Raw genomic sequence first — 17,469 nt, 5'->3', positions numbered from 1 at the left:
TCTCCCTTCCAATCAGTTTTCATCAATTGTTTAGTACTGACTCGTGTGGTTGCAACTCAGAGATTTGGGGCTGGTGTTTCAGGAACCCAATCTAATGAAGGCATCAAATTAGATTATGTAATTGCTGGCTCTTAATTGCTCTAAGAGTCCTCTTATGCACCTATTACTTTTTTATTTTTATAAATCTAAAATTCAACTCCCAATTCCTTAAGACTCTTGAATTTTCAACAAATAAAGATTATTTCCATATCTTCAAAATCTCATAACTGTCTTATTATATTGTTCACATTTCAAAAAAAATGTTGAGCAAAATAACAGTGCAGAAATATCTTTATACTGTTAGTTTCAAAAACGTTTCCTCGGTCGCCAGGATATTCCATTTATTGTTACTTAAAATTTGTTAACTGAAATCTAAAACCTACTCCTATTACAAACAATTACCAAGACTTAAAACAGGTGGCAAACAAGGAAACTGACACTCTTAAAGTGTTATGTATATTTGTAGGTGCTGTGGGAAATCACAAAGCAAACAGAAGGTGCAAGAATTTTTGCAGGACTTAACAGTCTACTTTTTGTAATTCAGATTCCCATGTGATACTGGAATTTTAAAAAGACAAGAAACCATCTTTCTATACTAGTTTCAAATTTTCCAATTTTTCTTCTGCCAAGTCTTAACGTCCCTGAGTATTTTTTAAGGTACGAATCTCCTGTACACGTTGGAAAGAGCTTCATATAGATGGAAAACTATACCATCAACTGTTTTCAAATAAGTAGAATTTTTCTGGGGACAATATACACCACCCTAGTAAGATGCTAAATGCAGAATCTCTTTGAAAAACATAAAGCCCTATATTACAAATTTAAGGTGGCATTATTATGTTTATCTACAGTTACCCTGTCAAGAGTTCAATTCAAATAGGAAAGCCAGATTTGGGGGGGGGGGTCTTAACAAAGGGGAAGTAGGTATTATTGGAACATGTTCACTTTTCTCTTTCTTCTTCCATGACTTGGTTTTGCCTCTCCCACTTAGACGCATAAAGAAACAATTTACTTATACACTCATTTCATGCATACACATGCACACATACACATTACACATGTACATACAGAAGCATTTGGCTTTCCAAAAATATTTCAGCATGATTTGGAAAATAAGAAAAACATCTCTCATTTTGACTAAGGTTAAATAGCAAATGGATTTGAAACTGGCATCACTAAAACTATTTTAAAATATTTTTTCAGATGAAAAATACAAATCTTTGGAAAACTCACAGATTGATTTCCATAGGCAAATTAAATGAAAAGTCTACACATGAAGAAATAAGCAGGTATATAATATAGGAGTAGAAGTAATGGAGCGCTGCTGAAATATTTAGATTATTAGGAAGATGCAGATGTAGCCCATTACTTTAATAGGTACTCCTATTGAATATCATGTAAAATATTTAAAATAGTTAGACCCTGACTTTGTGGGGTTTTCTCACCTTTTTATACTTACTTCTCCGGACTCTGTGTCTCTCCTTTGGTTCCCTAATTTGTTCCTAACATATAAATAGACTACGGTAAAAACAACCTCAGCCATATGCCCTGGGATACTGTCACATTTCTGCATAGGAGAACTTATTTTTAATGGGTTTGTCTTTGAGAAAATGTAATTCCTCCAGCAGCGCTTTGGATAGGCTTTTCCCTAAAAAGTTGAGGCAACAGTTAAATGTGCTACGTAACACTTCGTGGCAGGCTTATGGAGAGAGGAAGTGCCCCAGAGAACCTGGCTGCAGTTCACACACTCCTTGCCGTCTTTAGAAAACCCACCATCACCCTCCCAGTACCTTCTTCTCCTTTTCCCGTCGCTGTTGGTCCTTCAATTTAACCTGGAGAAGCTGAAATTTCAAGAGTTTCCCTATCAGTGGTAAGGTGAATTTCTCTCCGCTGTCCATAATTGCTTTTGCTGCCATTAAAACCTATGAAGAAACACAAGTATTAGGAAAGTGGCATTTTATAACCTTTGGCATGTCTGTCAGTGATGAAAAGATGAAATGGTATTTTGAGTTTTGTAATATTTGTCTTGCCGCAAAGGTGCCTCATTGCGGGCCAAAAAAATTAGGGAAAAATGCCCCAATGCCATAAAGAGAGGCATTTACCCTCTACTCTAAGTAGACTGGGTTGTCTGAAAATGAACTTTTTCCAATAAGTGCTTCCCATGATGGTGCTAGACTCAGACTCCCAAACGTGGGTGGAGGAAAGACAGGTGGAGCTCTGTGTTAGGATGACCGGTAGGTCAGTTTCATGCTACAGAAAGTCTGTTGTTTGGCAGAGCCAATAGTCCAAACTGTCAAACCGTGACTTCTTACGATGCTATAAATTAAATAGGGTTTTATAAAAATGGAAATGGCTATGTTAGCAGTCTTTCATTTCTTGGTGACCAAATTCAAATGAAAGATAAAAGCTGTTTGACACAGAGGCGCCGAGTGAATGCTGCTCCCCTACTCCTACCCCTTGCAATTTAAGGTTTATCCTGTTGGTATGCAGCCTAATTGGGGTGAAATAAGGTTATTGAGTTTTCTTTGGGTGACGACAGCCACTAGGAACATACAGCTGTATTGTCCAGATGTGTGGCACTGACAGCCTGTTTTATAACTGCACTTTTTACAGCTTGTTTCCTCTAAATTTCACACAACTCTCTAACATCTGGGCCCTTTTCCTTGGAGCCCTATAACCACTTTATTTACTGCAAAAAAATAAAAAATAAAATCATGTAAAATATACCATAAAAAGTTGTTATGTATTTCTCTTTCTTCATGTTGTCTCCCTAATAAAGTTCACCTCAGCCGGAAGCACTGTCACAAAAGTAATCTAGTCAAAGTGTTTTTTGACTTTTGTTTTCAAGCAAGCATCAGATTTATTTATAACCTCGGGATGAATTAGGTGTTACTAAAATGTCCTGACATGTTGCTTTTCTCCCCCCCTTGGTGCAATTACTCCTCCAGGCGCATATGGTGTCAATTTCACAGCCTCCGTCTCAGATAATGATGGCGCACACCGCATCTCATCGGGCTGCGTCTTGTCTGAGGTTCATACAAGCCCTTGGTCAGGGCTTTCCTGACCAATCCGGTTCCTTATGACTTTTCACTTTGCCAAGGGAAATAGCTGAAAGAAAGGGAGATGGCTATTTTGCTTCTAACTGCAGATGGCCCTGTGGATTATCCTATGCCAAAATGTAATCGGACCGCCTCGAGACCACATTGGGGTTTCCTGCATTGCAATGCAGGAGGGGAAAGCCAGGGAAAGGACTCCTTTAAAGCTGCTGTTTCCAAAAACCAAAGGAACAAACCAAATGTCAGAAAGCTTTGCATGTGTCTAAGCAAACACCCTCCATGAAACAGAGCTCTTTGCTTTTTATGGCAGTTCTGCTCCTGCTAACACGATTTAAGAAAAGGGACATGATGGCTGTGATAAGGATACACCTGTGGAATCTCACCACTTAATGATGACCAGACTCAAGAGAGAAGGGAATCCTAAGGGGACGGACAGTCACACATAAAATGAAAGCTGTCCGATTGGGTCCAGCCTCAATGGGTAGATGTATTTGGCTTGAAATGTTATTTTTCAATACCAGCTAAAAAGTGTGCCGACTCTCAGGCTTCTCTGTGACATCTGGTTCAAAATATACAGCTTTGAGTTTTGAAGCTCATAGCAGTCTAGGATGGGGCGTTTCCCTGTGATACAAATATAATGACAATGTTGAAGGGAAGTCAACACTGGACTGGGTCTCTTTTCCTGAAGACCTGTGAAAACAGGATATTTACCTATGTCTCGGGTGGTGTGGGTGAAGCCTGCCTGGTGTCACGGTGATGGATGGGATGTCTCCGGAGTTGTTTTCTATCCCCATGTCCCTATTAGGCTACGAATGTTACCTCACTGTGTTAAAATGTACTCAAAGCACAACAAAATGTCCCAAGAGAAAGGTGTTTTGCGGGCCATAAATGTTATTTCCGGTCAATCGAAAACTGTCTGTAGAGAGCTGGGTTTAAAACAAAAATCTGGCACAGCCTCAAAATAAGAATGATACCCTACTGTGAAATGGGGAGATTAGGAATAGCTGGGCACCCATGATCTCATGGACACAGAGCCAGGAAGAGCAGTGGCGGGGCGAGCCCGGAGGATGCTCCCTCCTCCCTGAGCAGCCCAGGGTGACCCAGTCGGAGGCAGACTCAGTGCCGATGCCCACACTCCCGGAGAAGGGCACAGTACTGCACGTGGCACTGTTGGCAATGGCAGAAACCGGCATGCTTGTCCTTCCCAGAGGAGGTTGCTCGGAGGAGGTTTGACTCCCAGGCATGCCATTTTCTTTCTGTGCTTCTCCCAAAGGGAACAGTAATGTGAATCCTTAGGATAATTAATGTAAATGAAAGTCTCTGCTGAAAAACATCTTAGACTGAAAATTTTTATGGAATGTGGGTCATCTCCAGGAGAGGCAGAAAAAGAAAAATGTTTATAAGTGAATTTCTACCGAAAAGTCTGTCTTCTCACACCCCATAGTTCACACTTCCAGCCAATCAACAGCCAGTAGTTTGGTCTCAGATGAAAAACAAATCCTTAGAGGGCCCCTGTTTGAAGGATAAGTCTTTGAGGGAAGGAAAAAACATGTGCAGAAGACACAGATTTTAAGGCTTCCCTTCCCTTGCCTTACTTGTATTAACTGAGATAATAATCAAATCTTCAACCTCCCAGCATTGTAAGGGTTACTTGTCCAGTATCTAGTCCATGTGTGTGTGTTTCTGTGTGTCTCTGTGTGTCTGTGTGTCTGTGCATCTGTGTGTCTCTGTGTGTGTCTGTGTGCTGGGGAGGCAAGCCGACAAGGGCAGTAGGTCTTGAGAGGATGAGGGGTACAAGAGAAAAAGGGAGCCGTGAGCTGATCAGGGTTGAGGAGTAATTAGACAAACCCCAAAGTTTCCAGAACTAGGCAGAAAAACAGCCCTAAGTGGGTTAAAACCTAGGTACTCATCAAGCCAAAATACCAAATAAATGAGCCTGGCATGAGTCAGAAACTTAAAAAATGCGTCTTATGGGCAAATGAGACTTATTAAATGGAGAAAAACTGTTCCCAGACAAGGCCTGTACGTGTCTCCTGGACCTATTCAGGCCAGGCCTTGGGGCCTGCCAGGGCTGGGGGGACATCCAGGCCAAGCTACCCGAGGTGCTTGGTTCTGGGAAAGACTGGTGTAGGAGGAAATTTAGCGTCCAAGAGTGCAGCTGAGGCAGGAAGACACGATTGTAAGGATCTTATTTTGAGGGTGGATGCCCTTTGTCTGTTAGGAAGTTTGTGATTCTGAGCACACTAAGAAATAAAAACATTTCTCTCTTTATCACTGACCTAATTCAAAGACGTATGTCTTATTTACTACCTAATGATCTGATCCAACAAAAATACACCAAATGAGCCAAATTCTTTCCTTGCCTGGGGATCAGGTCCCCCCACAGACACTAGTGGCCTCCCTTCCCGTCTTCCATCCTCTCTGTGGATCCTCCCCACATTAGTAGTAAGCACGGCATCGGTTGGGACAAACACTTAGAACTGCTCCACAGATTCCCATGAAAACAAAATGTATGTGTGTGCACAAATGCATGTATACATACAGACATAGAAACACATATGCATACATATATGTATGTGTATACATGATACATAAATAGATAGATGATAGATAGATAGATATAGATAGATAGATAGATAGATAGATAGATAGATAGATAGATAGGACTTCCATGAGGTCTGCAGGTTTGCTGCCAGGCTTCCCTGGTGTGCTTACAACAAGGCACAAGGGACAGCTTGACTTAAGTTGCTGAACTTGCTGCATGTTCAATCCAGGTGAGTTCTGAGGAAGGGTAAAGATTTTGGATCTGCATTTCTCTTGCCTGGAACAAACCAGGGAAAAGAGGTGGTGGAGGAGAGGGAAAGGTGTGGTTATGTGGGGCAGAGAAGGGAAGGATGAAGGGAGAGGGATGGGATGAGGAAAGGCTTTTCCTCCAGGGACTCCAAATATAGTCACCATTTTTTCCTAAAAGTCTTTTGGTTTCAGGGCCCTCCTTGAGGGTCCATGGTATTTGTTATAGTAGCCGCAAAAATGCATAAGATATGATTTCACGTTTAACCCATTATTCTTGGGTCAATGACTTAGGATTGGTTTGGATATATAAAGACCTCAGCAAATAGGAGCAGAATCCGTAAACTTGGCTCAGTCCAAACTAGCCCAGGGCGGAGCAAACAGGTTTTTGACATGCAGATCTAATTCGCTTTGTTTCTTCATTCGTTCATTCATTCATTCATTCATTTGGTACCACATTCTTTTGTTTCTCTCATTTCCTTAATATATGACCAAGTGCAATAGTTCCTCATCATGGTAAAAAGTGCAAGCAGTACCAGAAGGACGTACAGTGAAAAGAAAATGCTTCCCCAATCTCCTGCATTCCATTAACCAATTCTTGTGTATCCTTATGTAATTTCCTATGCATATATAGACATACACTTATATCTTTTTATATTTTAATACAAATAGTATCACACTTTCATATTGTCAAGTGGTTTGTGTTTTTACATCCAAAGTTATCGAGGACACCTCTGTATGAGAGAAGAGACCATTTATTACTCATAGCCCAAAAGTAGCTGTGTATGTGTCTTCATGTATAAATAGTCTTTGCATAAATGTAATTATGAATGTTAATAGAATTCAGGCCAATCTCAAGGTAAAAACCAGTGTATAACATTATATTTGGGTTTCTTGAAATTATATTCTAAAACTAAGCATTAAAGTATGCCCAAATAAATATGTTTTTTAAAAAAAGTTATCTAGGACAGCTTTCTGTGCAGACACGTATTGCTTACACATGTATTTTTAAATTATTAGCATAACCTCCTATTGTAGGGGTGTTTGGTCATTTATTTATAACCAGTTTCTTATTGATGGACACTTAGGTAATTTCAGGGTTTTTTCCTACTAAGTGCATGTGTATTTTAAATATTTATTGATACTTCCAAATTGACATTTGAAAAGTTAGCAGCATTTTTATTTCCACCACCACTATACGAAAGGGTCTGTGTCCCCCACTGCCTGCATTAACGCTGGATATTCTCCAACTTTTCTTTGTCTATATCATTGCTGATCTTCCTGTGATCATGGAAGTGTTCTTTACCTGTACTGCACAAAAGAGTAGCCACCAGCCACTCGTGGTTATTGAGCACTTGAATATTGCTAGTGTGACTGAGGAATTGAAGTTTTAATTTTATTTTTTAATGGATTAAATTAAAACGTAAATAGCCACATGTAACTAGTGGCTCCGGTTTTGGTCAGAACATGTCTGTGTGATAGTGAAAAGTGATTCAGTCTTTTATTTATATATATATATATATATATATATATATATATAAAAGACTGAATCACTCTGCTGTACACCTGAAACTAACACAATACTGTAAATCAACTATACTTCAATATATAAAATAAAATAATGGGGCTTCCCTGGTGGCGCAGTGGTTGAGAGTCCGCCTGCCGATGCAGGGGATGTGGGTTCGTGCCCTGGTCCGGGAGGATCCCACGTGCCGCGGAGCGGCTGGGCCCGTGAGCCATGGCCGCTGAGCCTGCACGTCGGGAGCCTGTGCTCCGCAACGGGAGAGGCCACAACAGTGAGAGGCCCGCACACCGCAGCAATAAATAAATAAATAAATAAATAAAATAATGTTTGTTTAATCATCCCATCACTTTGTCCCTTAGATTTTATGCCAAAACTGAAAGGAAAGATATCCTATTTGGCACCATCCTTGGCAAAGTTTATTAATGTAGGAAATGCTTACATGCCTTATAAAATAGTAATGGTGCACTCAGATATTACACAGTGAAAGGTAATGGAAATCTGTGACTTCCAGGCTAAGACATTTTTTCCTGGTCATTTAAGAAATGTGCCCTTGTACAGGTGAGGATAAACAAGGCTGGTCCAAGGCAAAATTCAGAAAGACACAGAGTGCCTTTTTGCTTTCTAAATCCCTCCTGCTGCTAAAACAGAAAAGATTTAACTTGGTAACTCACTTTGAATGAATTTTACTCATACCAGTGACTAAGCTGTATTATAAAATTTTATCCCTTATTTATAGAATGAAAGGGACTAGCAACTGATGATAGAATTTCAAGCAAGAAGTAACAGATGTGGCATTTGAGAATTTAGGATGGGAGGTAGCTATTCTCTCTAACCCGAAAGCTTGCAATGCCTAAGGCTGGCTCTGAAGATAAATATGGTTTCACCTTTGTGGCACTGGGAGGCTGCAGTGTGACAGCAGTCTTGCGGCCATGACTAGTTTCCCATGCATCCACCCTCAAGTTTCACTGCCTGAAGTTGCTCTTATACACCAGGGCTAGGTCATTCAGAGGAAGGGCTCTGAAGAGAAAATGGAAATACCCTTCAGATTACGGTCAAAGGAGAAGCATCAGAGAGGGTGAGTGGGTAGGTGGGTCAGAAAACCGGTGAGACAGCAGCTCTGTATTGAGGGAGGAGTAAAGGCAAAGGAAGATGCTCTGGGGAGTAAGACCTGAGACTTGTCTGTGTGTGACTGTGTCCAAGTGTGTGTGGATATGTGGTGTGTGACTGTGTGTGACCACGAGACTGTGCACAGACTTGTGGGTCTGTGTGCATGCATGTGCCTGCGTGTGCATGTCTGCACAAAAGTATGTGTGTTTTGGTAGCTGCCTTTGGGGATGATTAAGATCATTAAAAGATACTCAGTTTCTCAAAACATTGGCAAAACTGAGATTGCAGCTACTGAAGAATTAATAAAAAGAGAAGAATACTAATATTTTTGATTGACACCTTAAAAGTAATACTGCTGTTTACCATTTTTAGCTAATTATTCTGCAGAACACAAGTGCTTATGTTTATCATTAAACACATGTCAGATTAAATATGTATAATTTATTCATCAAAGTAAACTGTAACTATATAGGCCATCTTCAAAGTTTGTTGCTTATGCACTCTGCTTTTGTCTTATATATGCTATATTTGCTTATAAAATGACAAAGTCAGAGAAAGTATTGCCCCAGTGTGTGTGTGTGTGTGTGTGTGTGTGTGTGTGTGTATGTGTGTGTTTTTCACAGTTTTCAATGTTTAGAGTCAAGGGCTGCTTTAGATGGGACTGATTCTGCATATTTGATGAAAAGGATGGATGATGAGCAGGTGATTTCAAGTGACTGAAAAGGGCCACTTAAATGGAGATGCCCTCATAGGAAAAGATTCCTGTTGGGAATTCTGGTGTCCTCTGGTACAAGGGATGATGACCCAGCTGCTGAAGCCGTACCTACTCACGGGCAGCATAAGGCAGAAGCACAGGCTGCGTTTGTATTCCAGTCTTCTCAAATACCACTGGGTGGCCTTGGGAAAGTTATCAACTCCTTTAAACTTCAGCTTTTTAAGCTACAGCAGGGTTTCTCAACAGTGGTACTATTGACATTTTGAGCCAGCTAATTCTTTATTGCAGGAGGTTTTTGCATGCACTAGAGGATGTTTTTAGCACATCCCTGGCTACCCCACTGTGACAACCAAAGGTATCTCCAGACATTGCCAAATTTCCCTGGGAGACAAAACTGTCCCTGGCTGAGAACCACTGATGTACAGAAAGAGCATATGAATAGTGCTGATCTCACAAGACTGTATCAAGCACTGCATGAAGAAACACATAAAAAGACTTAGCATGGTGAATGATCTATGCACAGTAAACCCTCACTAAAGTGAGCTCTTACTGTTGCTATGCTTACATCCAGGGCAGGACTGGAATTCTTACATCCAGGGCAGGATTGGAATTCTTACATCCAGGGCAGGATTGGAATTCTTACATCCAGGGCAGGATTGGAATTCTTGAAGACCTTTCAGCTCAGGTTGGGGGAAAGAAAAAAGTAACGGAGAGATGTGCATTTGGGCAGGCAGAAGGGGAACCTTAATTTATTATCAGCTGGTGGTAACCTGGTTTTTCCTTTCATTTAACCCTTTCTCTGCTCTGACAAGGACAGATCAAGACGCATTTAGGGAAAGCAGAGATAAAAAGAAAAGGTGTAAAACAGATCCTGTTATGGTGCAGTGCATTCTGGGAGGGGGAGAGGAGGAAGTCCGTTATTCTTAATTTCTTCTAAAATGAGACAGAGTAATGATCTGAGTGTTCTACAACTCCTCAGCCTCCCTTTCTGTTCCCTCCACTCTCTTCCCTCCTTCATTCCTCCTGCATTTACTGGGTGCCAACTACACTGCAGTCATTGAGTTGCTTGATCTTTTCTGTGGCTAGTCTCTCCAGTTCACATTCTTTAAGTAATGAATAATTTCCAATGAGGCATAATTGGAAACACAGCTGGAAGGAGCAGGGTAGCAGCGAGAGAAGGCAATGGAGAGAGACAAGAGGAAAGAAAAAGAATAGGAACGACTGCAACATATTTTCTCACTTTGAGCAGAGGAAAAGAAAATAATCAAGCAATATGAAGCTGTCCCTACATAAATTTCAAGGTGACAGAAGATCTGGGTTCCATGTAGGTCATCCTGTCTGTCTAACGCAAATGGAACGTTATGAAAGGGCTCAGACCACAGCTTGGTGAGAAGTTCATAATGATGATAAATACCCCTAGCAGGTGACTCCTGGATCATTTTCAGCTGTCCATAATTAAACTGGTATCCATCTCTCGACAGTGTCAGGGCTGTGAAATAATTCCAGTCATTGGACCCCTTACATCTGGGCTGAAATGAAATAATATTTGGCAGTAACAAGGAGTCACTGAAACTAAATAAACAACCCCTTTCAAGACTATATAAAAGTCGGTAACATAATAACATTTGACAGGGATTAAGACCTCTTTGGGGCCGTAAGGAAGTTTCAGAAGCAGCAATAACAAATACATAGAAGGTAGAACAGATCTATACTTTAACAGACATGTATAATTTGAAATGTGATGAATTTCCCAAGGGAGAGGTGCATTTTGAACATCTAGTATGCTCGTGTCAAAAAGCACAGGACTTATCTTAGAAACGTTTGTCGGACTTATTCTTCCAAAGAAGGAAAAAGCAAAGCTTTCCTTTTTCTTTTTTAATTTAAATTTATTTATTTTTTATTTATTTGTTTTTGGCTGCATTGGGCCTTTGTTGCTGTGCGCGGGCTTTCTCTAGTTGTGCGAGCGGGGGCTACTCTTCGTTGCGGTGCGTGGGCTTCTCATTGCCGTGGCTTCTCTTGTTGCAGAGCACGGGCTCTAGATGCGCGGGCTTCAGGACTTGTGGTGGGCACGCTCAGTAGTTGTGACTCGTGGGCTCAAGAGCAGAGGCTCAGTAGTTGTGGCACACAGGCTTAGTTGCTCCATGGAATGTGGGATCTTCCTGGACCAGGGATCGAACCCATTTCCCCTGCACTGGCAGGCGGATTCTTAACCACTGCGCCAACAGGGAAGTCCCTAAAGCTTTCCTTTTTTAAGTAGCGTTTGGGTTTTTGTATACCCACAAAATAAAGGCACATGAAGCTGAATGTGATAATATGGGAAAGGATGATATAGGAAGTTCAGATATATATTAGCTTTAGGTGTATATGAGTAGCATATGATTCTATTATCATAATCCTTTTTTTATTTTAGATCAAGGTCTTTTCCTCAGTCCCAAGATGCCCCCACCCCTCTGAAGTCATTCTTGGTTCTTTCAGCTTGTCACGAAAGCTACAACTGAACAACCCTACGACTTTTTTGAATCTTCCCTAAGGGAGCTGGCTCTCTTGTTTCGGAATTATTTGTGTGCAGGGTTTGTAATCTCTAGGAGCTTGGAAAGGCTGATCCTGATGTGATTCATCTGTCTCCAACCCCGTATAGAATCGATGCATATGTCATTCAATAAATTTAAAATAGCTTTTGGAGTTATTTCTTGTTTGACTTGAAGTTGGGTGTTCTCCAATATTCATAGCTACCATCACCAAGGTCTAGGAGTAGACTGCAAGTAGCAGTAGGTTCTCAGGCTAAATAAGTAACACATAAGCGGCTACATAGCACACACTATGTGCCAGATAAGGACTGTTCCAACAGTGGCACTAAAATAATCTAAGGATTGCACTTTAGATAGTCTACCTCATTTAACTCTCACCTTCCCTCCGAGGTAGAGACTCATCACCCCATTTTATAGATAAAGAAACTGAGGCCTGGTGATCACAAGTAAGTAGTAGCTGTGGGAGCTGAACTCAGGCCACCTAGTTCCAAGGTCCTGCTCTGCATCACCATATTTGGTGGCCTCACAGAAGCCTTTTCACCCCTGAAATGGAGCTACCAGGCTCCCATCTAGTATCGCAGCCCCTCCCCAGTCTCTATACCCAGTCCCTATCTTAGCTGGAGGGATGTAGAGCTTTTTAGCTTTTTTTTTTTTTTTTTTTTAATGTTTAAATACTCTTGACTCTCTTACTAGTTTTGTCTTTACCTGGTGCCTCCACTCTAGAGAGCTGGGCTGCTTTCTTTTCCTGAGACCCCTCAGATCCTAAAATAGCTCTGAAAGGTGGCAGAAGGTGCCACTTTGGCATAAGGATTATTCTGAACTAAAGGCACTTGAAAAACGGCAGATGCAAGAAGGGCATTCTAATCTCCCTTTTTCTTCACGAAAACAGGAGATCAAAGCTTCCATGTGAAAGATGCCCTCCCTATACCAGAAGGAAATTAACATCATCGTCACCGAGGACCAGAAGTTGACAGAGAATTCTATACACGAAGACCTTGCCAAAATAATTCTTAACTTCTTTTAGCCTCCCCACATAGTCTACCTACTTTTTCACACTGCCTCTCTCTGTTCAACCCCATATAAAGGCCCATAGTTCTTGCCATTTCTTTGGGAGTGGGGCTTCATTTCCTTACGAGGGCTCCTGTGTCAGGTAAAACGTATGCAAATTTACATGCTTTTCTCCTGTCCATCTGTCCAATGTCAGTTTAATTCTTGGACCCAGCCGAGAAGAAGCCTCAAAGGGTAAAGGTAAAAAGTTACCTCCCCTGTACTTCATCTGTCTCTTGTCCCCAGGCCTGAATCATGTCTTAGAAACTCAGGCTGGCATCCACCTTCCTTTCCTAGTCGTCTTCTCCTTCGATCCTAGACCATTCCCCTAAAATCCTGCCTCAGTCTGAGTCCAGTGACTGATACTTGCTAGTCACTGACTGGCCTAGATATCTGAGTACGGCTGGTCCCTGAACTTCCTGCACCCCAATGCCAGACCACTAGATGAGTCATTTGCCATTTAGTTAGATTCCACGTTCCACTTCCTAGACTGGAAGTTGCTGGGTGCCCACCCACGCCTTCCTTCCTTTCTGGGAGAATCTGACATTTTTTAGGCGTTCACCCCTCTCCCAATTGGCTCGTGTGCCTCTGGGGACTCGCAGCTCCAGGGGTGGATCCCTTTGCACTAGAAATAATCCTAACCTCCCTGGTCCAGGATTGGTTCAGGATGAGCCTGTGACCTAGTTCAGGCCAGTGGGATGTGAGGAGTGGTCTCCTGGGGTTGCTGGATCCCATATCCTCAGTCCTGATGCTTTCGGAAGAGGCTGCAGCCATCCCACCACCATAGGAAGCTGGAGCCGTCACACAGATGGAGGAAGGGTCGTTCCTCACAGATGCAGGAAGTGGGGCTGGAGCCTGTGGGCTAAGCTGACCCCAAAACCTGTCTAGACTTCTAGTTATACAAGCCAGTACACTCCCTTTTGTTTAAGCCAGTTTTAATCTTCTTCTTGTGAATTTAGAAGTAAGGTGACCAAGCTGGTACTGATACGGTGAGATGCATGCCTTCAAACCACTAGAGACTTTTTTTTAAAAAAGTGATTATGTGTCTTTCAGGTCAGCAGCACTAGCATCACCTGGGACCTTGTTAGTTATGCGAATTCTTGGGCTCGGCCCAGACCTGCTGCATCTGAGGCTCTGGGGGTGGGCCCAGCAGTCTGTGGTTTAACCTGATGTTTAACCTGATGTACTCAGGTTTGAGAGCCACTGCTTTCTGGTTTCTTTGGTGGCCTTTCACACTAACATATTTAACTCACATATTATCAGCACCCCTGAGTCCCTTGTTCTTAGTAATGTGCATCTATATTGCTTAATTTTTTGTATCTATCTTTCTAAAATATAGAGTTACCAAGCTGCTCATTTCAGAGGACAGCCTGGAGTGGGATTTCTGCTAATGTCCTGCTGGGCAAAGAATGTATTCAGCGTGTCAACTCTCTCCTCTTTCCCCCTCAAAACTCTACTCCTTCACAATTAAAAAAAAGCTGTAGTGTTTCTCTAGCTTGGTTGTGGACAGTATTCTTCAAGGCTATTGCTGCCTCCTAACTTTCAATCTATTCCAAACCTGTCCCATATAGAGGCTTGTTTTCTAAGTTTCCCGTGTCCTCTCCTAATCTCTTGGACTCATGGAGGAAGCATACAGGGTATTGATGTCTCCTGGCTGGCTACTGGGAGAGCCCTTTGTGAGCAGATGGATGCTGCCTAGTTTCCCATAAGTGTTTCTCTGTGTGCCCTGTGGACCACCTGCCCCATAATCCCTGGGACCCTAGTTAAAGACACAGATTACCTGGGATCTACCCCCAGAACCACCAAATCAATCTCTGGAGGTGAGGTTCTAGGAGCATAAAGTTTCAACAAGCATTCTAGAGATTCTTAAATACCCTTGAGTTTAAGAACTGGGGCAAAGGTCATTTACATATTGACCCTAGGATGACTAACCGAGTGTTTTCCCAGGGCTTGGTACTTTCAGTGCTAAAACTGAAAGTCCCTGGCATCCAGGACAGTTGGTCACCCTAAGATAGCAAGTTCTCAAGGCGAACCATTTTGAGACTGTCAGAGCTAAGGGGATAGTGTCGTTAGTCTGACTTTATCCCTTGCTTTGCTTTCCCCAGTCTTTCTAGCCCATAGAAGAGGGGTGTATTCCAGAAACTGAGAGTGACTGAAAGCACTCGAGGGGTGTGGGTGGGGCCAAGAGTGGCAGGTGGGGGGACGGGGAGGGGAGAGAATTAGGGGAAACTTGACATTGAAGAAGTAAGCAGGGGTGAGGCCACCAGCTGCTCAAATAACATACTAAAGGAATTTGGATTTTATCTTGAAAGTGATAAGGAGACACAGAGTTTTAAGCAGGTTAGAGACATGATCAGATGTATAGAGGTCTCCTTCTGAGTCCTGGCATTTCATATATCTTCAGTGACTGTTCTTATGCAGCAAAACCCCCAGGCTTTCTTAGATGTCTTGGTAACCAAAACCCTTGAATGTGTATTTCAGGGCTTACACTCTGTACCCTGCCCCTCCAGCTTTGTTTGACGGTCATTTGCTCCTAGCGCTAGAGGCATATATGTTGATCAGAGGCATTCTGATTTGCTCAGAGGCTATAGACGAAGAAGTGGGCAGGCAGACAGTAGTACCATCTGCCTTGAAGAGCAGGGGAATGAGCAAAGCATGAACATTCTCTGGCCCTTCTCTGATCACTGTTACTTTGGCAGAACTCAACAGATTGGAGAATGTAAATATCCTAAAGGCACCGGCCTTCAATGGTACTTCTGTTTCTCCAGCTCTGAGAACAGTGCCTGGCACAAGTGCTCAAAAGTGAAAGAAGGGATGGATGGATGAACACTGGGCCATGGAGAATGGGAGGAGGAGAATAAGTGGGGCCATTGTCCTGTTCTGGGTGGTGGCGAGGGGGAGCCAGAGTGCAGATGGAGAGTTCACCTTTGGGGAGGATGGCCCCTCTCCCGGGCCCCGTGAGCAGCATGCGGACATAGGTGTGGCTGCGTCTCTCCAAGTGCAGGCTTGGGAGTGCCTGGATGCTTGTTGAGAAGGTGTGTTCCTGGACTTTCCTGAAGACACCCCCGATCCCCGTCACTGTGGCTGGGATCTCGCACAGGCATTTTTTTTTTTTTTTTTGCGGTACGCGGGCCTCTCACCGCTGTGGCCTCTCCCGTTGCGGAGCACAGGCTCCGGACGCGCAGGCTCAGCGGCCATGGCTCACGGGCCCAGCCGCTCCGCGGCACGTGGGATCCTCCCGGACCGGGGCACGAACCCGCGTCCCCTGCATCGGCAGGTGGACTCCCAACCACTGCGCCACCAGGGAAGCCCTCGCACAGGCATTTTTAAATGAGCTCTGCAGGTGATTTGGAGGCTTGCCACTTTGAGGACCACTGACACGAAGAGGCAAGAAGAGGTTTAGCAATCGGAAGGGCTCACACCAAAGGCCTTCCTGCAACAACCCTTCCCAGATTCCCCTGTCTGAGACAATTCTCCCTGGTCCCGCTCCCTGGCCCTTGTGCATATTTCCATCCAGTCCCCTCCTGCAGGTGCGCCTGTATTAGCAGCCTTGAATGTGTGTCCTTCTCCTTCAGGGCACCTGGAGCTTGGCAGGGCCCCCAATGATGGCTCTTCCTTTTCGTAACCCTCATAGCATCTAAAATCTGCTTTAAATCAAAGCAAATATTCCTCATTCTGAATTTAGACAACAGTGGTTCCCCTCCCATTATCACAAGAAATCCGAAAACAAAATTACATAATCATTTCGCTTTCATGAATTCCGTAATCACAAAACACAGCCAATAAAAATATGATTAAATGTTTAACCTTACAATTTTTGCTTATCAAATTGACTAAGATAAAAAATAGCATGTTGAAGAGGGTGTGGTTAAATTGGAACTGTTAGAAGGAATGTAAATTGGCACAAATTATCTCGAATGCATTTTGACAATGTATGTCCAGAGCTTTACAAAAATTTATATACTTTGACTCAGTAATTACACTTCTTGAAATTTTTCATAAGGAAACAATCAAGGTCCTCACTATTGGTAAACAGTCTAAATTTAGCAAAAGGGGGAGTGGTTAAGTGAATTATTGAATAGAGACATGCGTTCTATTATATAGACACTGTATATGGATTTAGAAAAAGGCTAATGTCATAATATATGAAAAGGATATGATAGAAAGTATATACAGTTCCTATTTTTCAAAAAGAAGCATGCACCTCTGAATGGTGGGATAGTCTACAGATATGTAGGCGCCTAATACTACATGGGCTATGCTCTTTCTACATTTCCCAAATTTTCTACAATTAACTTGTACTGTATTGCTTTTTTAATAAAACAGCTAATAAATGAAATATACAATGTAAATGCTATACAGCAATGGACTGTTATTAATAGTGCCACCCTTCCATCCTCCTGCAGAATTTTTCCTGCACGCTGATTCTAATATCTTCACCTCTCATATTACTTTCCAGCTCAGAATTCCTCAACGGATCCCATACCGAAAGGATAAAGTGTTCACTCCTTAGCAGGGCACACCAAGCCCTTTACGACCTAGTCTTGGCACACTTGTCTGGTCTCGTTCCTAGCTGCTCCTTCCACTATCCCTCCTATCCTTCAGGGATGCCCATTATTTGGAATTTCTTGGTTATGCCGTGCTGTCTATGTCTGCCTGATT

At 42.6% G+C, this 17,469-nt stretch overlaps 1 protein-coding gene across 1 annotated transcript in view; it reads right to left on the bottom strand.

The window, feature by feature from the left end:
• Positions 1-17,469, bottom strand: part of SPAG17 (sperm associated antigen 17) — a 219,517-nt gene that overhangs the window by 161,733 nt on the left and 40,315 nt on the right. Inside the window, exon 4 of the mRNA XM_030869317.2 lies at positions 1,830-1,961. Coding sequence (XP_030725177.2) covers positions 1,830-1,961 — 132 coding nt within the window. The remainder of the gene's footprint in view (positions 1-1,829; positions 1,962-17,469) is intronic.

Source organism: Globicephala melas, chromosome 1 (genome assembly GCF_963455315.2).
Source record: "Globicephala melas chromosome 1, mGloMel1.2, whole genome shotgun sequence".
NCBI lineage: Eukaryota > Metazoa > Chordata > Mammalia > Artiodactyla > Delphinidae > Globicephala > Globicephala melas.
Note: the sequence above shows the minus strand (reverse complement) of the source record. Positions and strands in the feature narration are given on the sequence as shown.